This window comes from Cinclus cinclus, chromosome 5, assembly GCF_963662255.1.
Source record: "Cinclus cinclus chromosome 5, bCinCin1.1, whole genome shotgun sequence".
In the NCBI taxonomy this organism is placed as follows: domain Eukaryota; kingdom Metazoa; phylum Chordata; class Aves; order Passeriformes; family Cinclidae; genus Cinclus; species Cinclus cinclus.
In genome coordinates, this window is record NC_085050.1 from 70,029,392 (window position 1) to 70,041,664 (window position 12,273).

General features: G+C 41.5%; 1 protein-coding gene across 1 annotated transcript in view; it reads left to right on the top strand.

Annotated features, from left to right (window-relative positions):
• The first annotated feature begins 225 nt into the window (after positions 1-225).
• TNIP3 (TNFAIP3 interacting protein 3) overlaps positions 226-12,273 on the top strand; it is a 35,354-nt gene continuing 23,306 nt past the window's right edge. The window contains exons 1-3 of the mRNA XM_062493676.1: positions 226-333; positions 3,196-3,281; positions 10,023-10,155. Coding sequence (XP_062349660.1) covers positions 226-333; positions 3,196-3,281; positions 10,023-10,155 — 327 coding nt within the window. The remainder of the gene's footprint in view (positions 334-3,195; positions 3,282-10,022; positions 10,156-12,273) is intronic.

Consider the following 12,273-nt stretch of genomic DNA (forward strand, 5'->3'; position numbering starts at 1 on the left):
TCTTTTCTGCTTTCTCTACTGGGACAATGTCTGGTGATGATGGTGATCTGTAAAATTGAGCTATCGAGTTCATCTAGTTAGGAAAATCAAACCAAACAACTCCTTTCCCCTTTTCTGCATTTTTATTCTGGCTCATCTTTGGCATTCATTTTACTTTGCATTCCCACAAAATATTGGTTTGGTACAAATGAAATATAAGTGGATTACTGAGCAAGTTTGGGTACAATGAGCAAGGGTTTGGAAACATCAGATGCTCTTAAGCTAGAACTAGACCTGGGGAAAGAAAGAGAATGGGGCAAGAGCAGTGCAGGATTTAACATTTACAATAAGAATGTTTGTGAAAAGCATTGTGGAAAATATTTTGAAACACCAGTGTGATGAGTGCCTCTCTGGCTGTAATTAATTCTACAGTGAAGATTTCATTAGAGTTAGTGAGTCTCATTGTCTTTCTTGAAGAATGTAATTTTTTTTTTTTCCAAATGTGTTTTTTCCATGTGGGAAATTAGTTTTTAGTGCAAATTAATACTCAAGCAAAAAGGTGCCTTTTTGACTTATTCTGGGTGTATCTAGGAAATATTTTAGGGCTTGGAGCCATGATAAATCTGGGGGGTGAGCACCAAGGAAATTCTGCACACTTTTTAACAAACATTTCTAATTATTGCAAAACCCCATAAATCTGTGAGCAGAACTGATGCTGTTTTACTTCAGGGTGTTCCTGTTGTTAAAAGCCTTGACAGAAAGCAGAAAATTTGTAATTCTGAGCAATCTTTTACATGACCATTACAACCCCCTCTTTTACAGAGCCTTAATTCTTTGAAGGAGCTGAATTTTATCCATTTTGGCTTCAGTCTGCCAGATCTAATAAAAACCTACAGAGTTACACTGCATATTATGGTTGTAAAAACTTCTGGTTGTTCTAATAACAAACATTTGCACGGGGCACAAGGATTGGGTCGCATCTCTTTCGTTCAGGTTCTCAAATGGAGATTTGGATTTTAGCTGCAAAATCTGCATATGACTAAGAGTCAGGAGACCTACACAATGTCCCCCACCCCAGCAGCATGAGCAGCAGGGCTTCTGAAGAAATGCATGTTTATGCTGCCTGGGTGTGCAGCTGCTCCATGCAGGGATGTGGGATTTGTCAGTTTTTAGCTATTTTTTCTGTGTTTCCCTGGCTCGGCAGAGCAGGGACACGGAAAACCAGGATCACCCTCATTGCACCCCCAGAGGGCTCCTCAGCAGGGCCCCCAAATCTGGCTCACACTGCTGAACCAGTAAAGAACAAATCTGATAACTAAATAAATAGGGTTTCTGTTCATTCACCACTGCTTTTTTTGTTTCTAGTTTTTCAGAAGGAAAAATCTTTTTTTTTTTTTTGCTTGCTTCTTCCATGAGTGTTACCAACATGGGTGTCATATTTGCAGTAACATTTGACCTGCATTCCTTTAATGTGGGCTGCAATATTGTGCCCAGCTTGGCAAATACATCTGAAACTGGTGAAATGTCAAAGCTCAGTGGGACAAATTAGAACTGGAGTAACAGCTAGAATTCTGTGGTGTTCTGGCTCAGTTTTGGGGGTTGTTTTCCTTCTGATTTCTTTTAGTAATTTTGCTTTTGTTTGTTTGGTTGGGTTTTTTGTTGTTTTTTTGTTTTTTTCAGTGGCAGTAGAGTGTTCATTCCAGATGAATGTTTTTCGAATTTGATGTTTTTAAGTTAGACACATGCAGGCCAAGTTCAGGGACTCAAACTAAGGCTTAATCCTCAGTAGTCCCCAGTGTCTGCTGCTCCCATTGAAATCAATCAAATGCAGCTTTCCATACTTCAGTGTGATTGTATTATGATTAAACAGACACTCATAAAACTCAGACAAGATGGAATCAAGTTTCACATGAAACTGAATTGACTTTTTTTTTTCTAAATAGGATCCTTGTAATTAGTGATTACCAGATGCATATAGAATGTGTGAAGTGCCTGCAGGAATTGGAATTAAGAAGGGGGAGGGATGCCAAACACCTCAGATCTTCTGCTGGCAACCTTTCATTTCAAATTTCTGCCCTGCACACAGATGAAGCAGCATGGTTTTTATAAAATGTTCAGCTGTGGTTTCACATGAAGCTGATGTTACCAATGAAGAGAGTGACTTGTAATTGGAAACTTACTTGCTTATAAATGGCAGGTTTAGCTCTGGATGGCTCCCCACTTCATTTCAGTGGTTACCTTGCTGTCCTTAATATAGGTCTTATGAAAACTGTAATTTTTCAATTCTAGCAACTAACATGATTATATTGTTTGCTCTAAAGAGAAGAATAAGGCTTCTGGGCTCTTTTTCTGATGAGCTAGAGGTGTCTGAGGAAACATAGCCAGGGTTGTCATGAGCCTGCAGCACAGGAGCAGAATGATTCCTCTGGATGAGTTGATGTTGGCTCACTCATACAATATCTTCTCCCACTTGAGATGGAGAGGGGGTGCTTGCTTTTTTCATGCGCAGCGTTTTAATTCAAAACCTCCAGTTTCAAGGGATTATCTTAATGTGGACTGCTACTGTTACCCTGTAGCAGACCTTTTCTCTGGGAGCTTGGTTTGGGATTTTGTCTCCCTTCTCTTTGGAAATGCAGTGCTGGAGAGTAACTTGCCTGACCAGAGGGAAGCTGGTTAGTAGGTTGTAAAGAGCTCGAACAACACAATTCTGCTCAATAACTTACATGTGACTCCTTTTCTCTTCTCTCCCAGTGATTTAGTTCAGTCATGACTCAAATTCTCTTAATTGTGGAGCAGTAGATTTACTGGGCACTTCCATGAAGCATAGGAGTTTTTTGGACAATGTGAGGGCATGCTTGAATTCTAGAGTATGAGAAATAATTTATTCTTTTAGGATGATGAATAAAAGCCCTTCTTGCAACCTTTCCAGTGTTCCTGTGACTGCTGGCAGCTTTGTTCCTTGGGTAGATTTTTGTCACTGCAGCCAGAGATTGTTGTTGCTCCTGCCCTTGCAGAACTGTCCTTGACACAGTGGTGGACTTAAGAGAGGATGGTGCTAGGGAGGAGGAAGTAGATTCCTGGCTTGCTTGTCAACCATTTGTAGTTTTTGGAGAATAAAATAGAAATACAGAGTGCTGTTATCTGTTCTCATTGTAATTGGATATTTAACTTTTTCTTCTTAGAGTGTTGATTTTTTTTCTTTCCTGTTCCTAATAGATTCACTGTGAAAAGCTCAAAGTGAAGAAGAAAGATGCAGAGGATTGCATGGAACTGTGCCCCCATCAGTGTATTGAGATGGAAAGGTACTGTGTTGATGTTACATGGAAAAACTCCTTTGTTAAAAATGTTTTGGGCACCTGCAGTTTCACAAGGTAATAATACTTAATACTGAGAATATTAAATATAATGCAGTGAGTGCCCTCTCCCTTTCAGCTGAGGCTGCCTGGCAGCCACCACAGGCAGGGAACTGACGTGACTTAAAGGGCTGGTTGTCCCCTGTCAGCTACTGTAGGTTACATTTCCTGGCTGCATTTCCAAATGGTTTTCATCTGCCTGTCCTGCTGGTGCTTTTAGCAGATGACTGCAAATAGTTCAGCTCTGTGTGGAAGACATGTACTCAAATGAATCATGGGCTTGTTTTCCTCCAGAGGTTCAGCCCAGCTTGTGAGCCCAGCTCAGCAAGGCATAGGTGAAGCATCCCTATCCTGGCCCAGGCTGAAGTAGGAGGCAGGATGGGTTTGCTTGTGGTGATGCCCGATTGGAAAAGAGAGTAGTGGTGTCAAGTACCTGTTAAAAATGCCAGCTCTGTGCCATTGCACTGCATCAGAGTCACAACTTTCTAGGGGAACACGCACATGTAGGACATGAACAGACTCGTGGGGCTCCAGCTGAATCTGCAGGGGAAGCAGCCAGTCCAGAAGGGGCCGTGGGAGGGACACCACTCCAAAAAGGCACGTAGGGAGGCCAGGGAAGTGCCCTGAAAGGGGCACAAGCTTTTCTAAGCATTGATCTCCACAGAAAAAGAGTGAGCACTTGGGAACATCTAGATTTGCCTCCCTTCATATCCTTCTAGCATTCAGTTCTTTCAACACCTTCCTGCCACCTCCCCACAGCTTTCTGCATGTGTGCCTTTCAGTGGGGGAATTCATCTGCTCATACAGCACGTGCTGCTTGGTGGCTCTGCTTGGCCAAGCTTCCCAGTTGATTGATTTCCATGGCAAAAATCAATTCCCTTTCCACTGGTGATCCACACGCAGCTACGTGAGGCCTAGGGGATGAGTCTGGGTGACAGTGTCCCACTTGCTGCCTCTCCAGGGAGACAGTTGTCTGCAGCTCACTCACAGCTCGTTTGAAGCCTGAGGAAGTTGATGGAAATAATTTAATTGGGTTTCCTGAGGTATGAATGCAGCTCAAATGCCGTCCATCAGGAAGACAGCCGATGTCTTGGTAGTATAATTAAATAGGAGATCCAAGTGGAAGGGGGATGATGCTCTTTTTCCTGATGTACAAGCTGTATAGAGTACAGGAGTGAGGCACAGCACGGAAAATTCCCAAGGGACAGGAATATCCAGGCATAGAGGGAACAGCACCCTGTCATGAATAACATCATTTAATGCAAACCAACAGCCATGGTCTTCTTGCATGTTAGAAATTTCCTGAGAGGAATAGCCAAACACTGAGTGCCTGTATATCAGTAGCTGTCCTTCACTGAACTGGGATGGATTTTAGGTGCAGCTTCACTTAATCACTGGGCACTACCCCCCCTTTTTTTTTTTTCTTTCTTGTTTTTAGAGGAAACCAGATGTGTTTCCATTAAGAACATGCCTCCCTTTTGTTGTCATCTGTATAATTCTTAAAATTAAGCAAAAGTATTAGGGAATAATTGTTTCTGCTCACATTAACAGCACACAGCTTCTCCAGATGTGGCATTTGACAGCCCAACAGCTGCTGGCTATTAAATGTGCCTTAAAAGGCCCATTCTTTGTCGTAAAGGGAACAGAAGTGTAGGGACGTTTATGGGGTGAGAGGCAGATGTTTTGGCTACATCAGATTTGAGGGAAAGTTTTAAGTGGTTTCTCTGCTATGGTCACAGTGCATGTTTTAACCCCTATCATACACCTTATGGAGCTCTCTTCTTGGCACTGGGGTGAGATGATCCCTAATCCCACACTGACCTGTGGGACATCTCACTCTGAAGACAGCACAGTTCTACCAGGTAGATCTCAGCTGATGCTTGGCTGGCTTTCCAGCTATGCTCTTGAAATACTGGATACGTTTTTGGTTGTGAAACTCAGGTTAAAATATTCAGATAGAAACAATCTGAAATCATGTGTTGCCTTTAGGTTTTTTTCCCCCCCCTAAACTCTCTTTTAAAGTATCTACTCATAATCATCAAATGCAGGTGTTCTTTTTGTGTTTGTCCCAGCACAGTATGCTTTATGCCCAATAAACTATTTTTTATGGTGGTACATGTGAGGTGGAACATGGAATGAGTGGAGCTTAATTTCAAAAGTGCTGGCTCAAATTCCCAAGCCTAAACTTTGAGTGGAGTGTTGAGTACTGGAATAGCACCACTGGTCCTTAGGGAGCTGCACCACTTTTTAACTATTCCCTGTCAGCTCAGTCTGCTAAACTTCCAAAAGCTTATGGGGCTGCAAATTTTTTTTCTATAACGAGTATTTTTGTCTTCTTGGCAAAATTTTCTTCTTCCTATTGCTTATTGGACTGGAAATTCTTTTGCTATTATTTAGTCTTATCTAGAGAAGATTTCAATATAAAAATCCCATACAAAATGGAATTAAAAGGGAGCAAAAATCCTGCAAAACTACATGGAACATAAGAGAATAGGCTCGTTCTACAGATAAACTGCCATTTTACAGAATTATATCCCTATTTTTATTTCTAAACTAAGTCTATTACTAGTACAAGTTCGATTAAATATTCTGTAATTCAGTCTGATTCTCCCCCTTATTCTACAGGCCTCTTTTCTGAATTGAAGTCTATTATCGTAAGTAGGGGAAATATTAGCTGAAACAATTTCTCTTGAAATTTGCCACATTATTAATTTATCTGATTAGTTCATTCTCCAAAATTCAAATGCAGGAATTTCTTTCTGTGTATTTACTCCATAGGCTTAGCCAAGCAAGAATCCTGCATCCCAAATGCCCACCCAAGGGGATGAAGCACATGTTTTGCCATTAAACTCTGGAATTCATTTCCCATCAAAATATGACTCCATGGTGTTGGCGTCTGGCTGTAAATCCTGGCTTAAAGCCTTTTTTCACAATTGTTTATGGTGTGTATTTGTGCTTTCACCACCACAAGAGAATGACCCCTTCACACCAGCCTTGAAATTAATATTTAAAATAGAATTACATGGCTTTGGTATTAATATTGTGCAATAAATACCTTGGGACATGGTAATAAATACCTTGGTATGTCCATTGTTGTGGTGTAACTGCTATGAGTAGGGAATAATACCAGTGAGAAACAGGGAAAGCCAAGAGATGCAAAACTGGGACTCTGAGGGAGCTTGTATCTGCTTATTTGAGAAACTTGTATTTCTCAGCCTTTAATCTATGCTGTTCAACCCAAAGTATGTTCTGGCTCTCAGCTTTAAAATGGAATTGCTGTCAAAAACACACAACTATTTATAAAAAAGCAGACAATCATTGTGTAGAGCACTATACTACTATAAGTAATGCAAATAATTAGAAATAGATAGACCAGTGGAGCCTAGAAACAGAAGTGGTGCCAAGATGTACCATGGGGCAAGAAGTGGAAACCATTTTAAAGGCAGCAAGTTGAACACATGGGAGAAATGAAAGCACCTTTAATGGAGTGCACGGTGAAGTTCTGCAAGGATATGAAAACGTGAAAACCAAAGGGAACATGCCTAATTTTTTATTCTTGGAGGATATGGCTTTTCAGATAAGACATGGAAATTGTGAGGAAGGTTGGACACTTTTTTTTTTTTTTTTTTTTTTTTTTTTTTTTTTTTTTTTTTTTTTCCCTGCAAGCTGCTAAAACTTGTGCTGGGAGGCCAGCTTCCTTCATTGCATCTGTACCTTCTGCTTCTATTTTAAGCATCTTAATTTTTGAAAAAAAGGGAAATTTTGCAACTAACTCAAAGTATACAAAGGAGAGTTAACACTCTAATCTTTTTGTTGTCTCCTGCAGCAGTCACAGCTTGCTATGTGTAGCTTTTATATCTTTGTATACTTTAGAAAGCTTTAGCACGTAGAAGGGATATACTTTACCTTGTATGACCACAGAAAAATTCTTTTAATATTTTCTCAAAAGTTTTAATGGTGCAGAGCCTATACCTGTGAACTCCAGGAAACCAAAAGCAGTTTTGAAAACTGTTCTGTGCAGAATCTGAATGCTGTGTGCCCTCTAGAGCTCTCTGAGGGAAGCTCTGATAGTCAGCTTGTCTTGGTCTGGGGTAGCTCCTAATCATGAGTCCCTTGATGTATTCAAGCACTCAGAGCATCTGTGTGCTCTGAAAGTCCAGATTCTAAATCTACACATCAGATATGATTAATGTTCTAGCTCACCATAACTGTATCCTTCTGATTATCAACGAGGCTGATAATAAAATACAGATAGACGTAGTAATAGTTTCTCAGTTTGAAAATGAAATAACTTTCTGACTTTCATGGTAATCTTCAAACACATGGATATTACAGAGCAGAAATGGGTTTTTGTAGAGATGTGAGCTTTTTGTAGTTCTTTGTTTCTTTCTCCCAGGCACAGCTAGGTCCTGCTCTTACCCAGGTGAGTCCAGAAAGAAGAACGCAGAGAGGCAAGGGTAGGAGCAGCCAAAGGTGAATATAATTTACAGCTACATCAAACTGTGGGGAGCAGAGCAGAGGAATGAACACTTCCTGGCTGAGAAAAGATATTAAGAGCCAACCCTCCATGTTTATGGGGTATTTCTCAGCTTGGTTCATGTCAGGAGGTTGTGGTCACACATCTCCACTTGCTGTGGCTGAACCAGAAGCAGAGCTGAGTGCAGCCTGCCCAAGCATTTGCTGCTGCACTCCTGCCAGATTGCTACTCGTCTTTTCCTGTCCCCAGGGCTGCACCTAGGCATTGCTCCTTTATTCTGAGTATTTTTTTTTTTTCCTTAGGCTAAGCTGCTTTATTTGGCTTAAAAGAGTTGAAGAAGCACTGGCTGCTTGGGGGAGTAGGCTGTGCTGGCAGCTGGGGGTGGTAAATGGCAGCAGAGTGGCTGCTTCCGTGCTGTGGCTTTTCAGTTCTTCTGAGCAGCCTCAGAACCAGCGAGGGCTCTGCACAGGATAAGTGCACCTCTGTTACACAGAGCTGTCTCAGGATCTAGAATTGGAGCCCAAATGGGCTGAAGGTGCTGTTCTCCAGGGAAGTGCACTTGAGAGTGCAGAGTGCTTGCTCTGGCTGCTGCTGCTGCTGAGGTCTGGGAACCTCAGCACAGAATTGCTTAGTAAAAAGTGCCACTTGCCCTGGCTTATCCAGCATTTTGCAACATTTAGGCAGACAGAGGAGGGCTGGATTTCTTTGGCCAGGGTCGTTGCTTTCCTCCTGCAGTTCTCTCCTTGAGCTGCCACGTGCTGCCCTTGCTGCTGCTGGGGCTCACCTGCCACCCACACACAGCTGAGGCTCTGGCAAATGCCACCAGCTCTCAGAGCAGCTGCAGCCTCCTGCACTACCCGGGACTTCATGAAAATGTGCCCGGGAAGGTCTTGCTTTTAATCCTCATGCCATAAAAGTACAGCTTATCTAGCTACTAAATTTAAAAAAAAAAAAAAAAAAAAAAACCCAAACAAAACTCTATAGAATTTTACTAGCCTTTATTTGCCGTTGATGTTATTTTATTTCCTCTTCGAGATGATTTTGTATCCATGCTTAGTGAAGATACATTTCTGCTATGGCAGCTGCTTTTTAAATATGAAGCATTAAATGAATCATTCTATGCTATCAGCATGAAATTCACCACACTTACTCTTATGATTAAGATAGATTGGTTTGTTTATTGGAAAAATTTATCAATTTTGTTTCAGGAGTTTCCTCAGAACCTGTGGTGCAATTCCTCAGGTTTGCCTGTCTGAACTTCAGGAAGTATAATTGATCAACTCCTACGGCTTTCAGATTTTCTGGTGGTTCAAATAAATGTTTTTGTATTTTCTGCCTAAATCAAGAAGTAATATTGCTAAAACTGATTGGTGATATTTCTGAGCCTTGCAGTTTGCGTTCTGGTCATGCATTACTTATGTTTGGAATTAGTTTAAGTTGGTTAGACAATGAAGTTTAAGCTTGCAAAACAGATGAATCTTTCTTGAAAATTTGGGTTCATCTAGGAGATGTAGGGGCTTGTGTTAACTACATCTCAGTTAATTATCTGGAAGTCACATTCTACCATTACAGTGTATCACGTGACTCAGAACTAATTGCAATTTTGTTCTGTGAATTTGGAACAAGACCCTATGTGCACCTAGGTCCTGTATGTTCTTAGCAGAGAGACCGAGAGAAAATCTTCACACAAAAAAAAAAAAAATTGTGTTCTCAACAGACCAATTTTTAACAAGATATGACTGTTTTTAAAAGGAACCTTTAAGGAAAAAAAATTGAAAATGCATGTCAGGTGTCTGCTGCAAAGTGATAGAGAAAACAAAGCGTGCCATCAAAAGACTTTGTGAACTGAGCACCTGGTTTTGCAGTTCTGAACCTGTTCAACTATTCTGATTGCATTTTTGCTGAAGTTGAATTTAAAACTCTTGAAGCTGCAAGTGGGCGAGGTTGAGAGTAAATGTCAGTTTTCATATAATCCCAAAAAGGGTCAATTTGAATTTTGTAGGTGAAAAGTGGTACAATTCATAAAGGCTTCTTGTGTAAGTATTTCAAATTAATTTCTGCCACAAAGCATTAGCGATTGGTGCCTCTCTGTTTGTGTTACCAGGAAGGGAGGGAGCAGGAGCCTGGTGCAGGACCAGCTCTGCACTCTCACATTGAGAAGAAAGCCTCAAGTTCTGGTGTGCAGTTTAATATTGCTTTTTCTTCCTAAGCAGGTGTGAAAGTCAAGAGCTGGATGTTGAAATTAGGAACCTGATAGGCAAGAGCAACACTTTGGAGATGCATGAGGACCCCAAACCTCTTGCCCAAGAGAGGCTGAGCCCTCAGAGAACTTCGTGTTCCCTTAAGGTAATCACAGCGTGCTTTTGCAATGTTTATCTGCCAGGAAAGAACGTTCAGGGGATGTTCTCTGCGGGCCTTCACTATGCATGAAACATTAGGATTTCTGAAATGATGCAATGAACTTGCTACACTCTTCCCCCCCCCCCCCCCCCCCCATATAGCTACTTCCTGGTATGAGGAAGAGTGACTGAGAAGATAGATTTTGTAGTGCTTTAAAAGGTCAGCTAAACCCACTGTTTATTATCCTAAGTGACAAACCCTGTAGCCGGATGTGCCTTTTGGATAATAGAGATCCTTGGAACTGTGTAACTCCCAAAGCACTGCCATTTTTTGTGCATTTGCATGTTCTGATTTAACTGGGAATGAGCAGAGGTGTGGGACACAAAGACCTGTGGAAGTGTCAAAAAAGCTTTTAGATGAATAGGAAGAGAGGCGAAGGAGAATGGTGATGATTCAAACCCACACTTCTGTGGTATTGCAAACAGAAAATTGTAAGCCACCTGCTAAGGCAGTTCTTTGCCTGCAGTGAAGCAGTGGTTAACAAGCCTGACAGAAACTTGTTCTGGGTTTCCCTCTCAGTTTCACTCCTCTCCCCTAAAATAGCGAGAATACAAGGAATTTCCCCGTTTTCCAAGAAGTGGGAACAGGAGGAGGGAGGGGTGTGGAGGAGAGGAGTGGTTAAACCATCAATGTTCCACCTGCAAAGGGATGACGCTCTTACCTGTGTGACTCCAGCACGGGATGGGGAAAGGAAAACTGAAGGCTGCACCCCGAGGCACGGTGCAGGAAATTAATGAGGAGGTAAAAGGGAGATGACTCTCTTCTACGAAATCCGAAATTACACACAGCTCCTTTCATATGCAAACCGCCATCTCCAGAATGACTCACGACCTCGGGGCGTGAAGCTGAGCCGAGCCTAAGGAGACACCGCAGGGTCAGACCGGTGGGATTAGAAACGGTAACAGAGAAGCCACAGGGAGGGATGGGGATTCCCGGAGGCAGGGGAGAAATAAGCGTGCTGAAGCAGAAGTCAGTGCAGAACCAACCTTTGAAACTGCAAGGCACAAATGATCCATGGAAACACCAAGTTCCACACGTTAGCCTCTCTCCCACAGAAGGAGATGTAGGAAGGGATTTGGGCAATGTGGGGAAGAGAGATAACACGTGTGCTCACCTGGACCCTTTCTGAAGGATGCTGCAGTGCTGCACACGGGAGACTGTGGCAGAATTTAATCTGTGGTGCTTTTGTGCTCTTTGCATTTATAGCACTCCTTGCCTGTAAAATGTGTGTGTGTGTGTGCCTGTGGTTTTCAGAGCTTAAGGAGGGACATTTGATGATATTTCTGCACTAGACATGTGCTGGCTATTTTTTATTCATACTTTTAAGACAAACAGCTTTTCACTTGGCTGGTTATTGAGCTAGGCTTCAAGTGAGTGACAGCTTGACAGTTCTGATGAGCTTCAACAACCTCAGCGTAAGGTGCTAGGAGTACCTGTCTTGGATTGTGTGTTTTGGGAAAGGAGGTTATACTTTTAACACCTAGTAGACTTTGTAAAGATTATGAAATAATATTAAAAACCCCTCCACATCAGAAAATACCTCTTTGTGAAATTATGCTGATTTAGACTTAAAATGAGGGGCAAATTACATGTTTAAGAGTTAAGAAAAATGGAATAATGGAACAAAACAATAATGGAATAATGGAACAAAAGTGTACCCTTCCTTATAGTGTCACTCATTGATCAGGAAGTTATTTGTCAGAGCCAGCAGGTCATTTTCATTCTGTAACTTTTTTTTTCTGGAGTGAAGAGTACAAATTGCTCTTTGCAGAATGGCATTTCCATCTGACCTTAAATCACTTTCAAGGCTAATCTGTAAATGTCTGTAAATAAATCCCCCTTTTTGCCAGGATTTTTTTCCATAAAATTTATTAGATTGCTGTGGTTTTAAATGGAAATATTTAAGAGAGAAAATATAGGTCTGCAGAATGAACTTCTCACCACATCCTTCAGTTGCAACTTGTCCTGATACTTCTTTCTCCATTCCAAAAAAGGGAATAGATTTGCATTTTTTGGATTTGCTAATGTCATCCAATTATTTTCACATGAAATTTGGATTTTCAT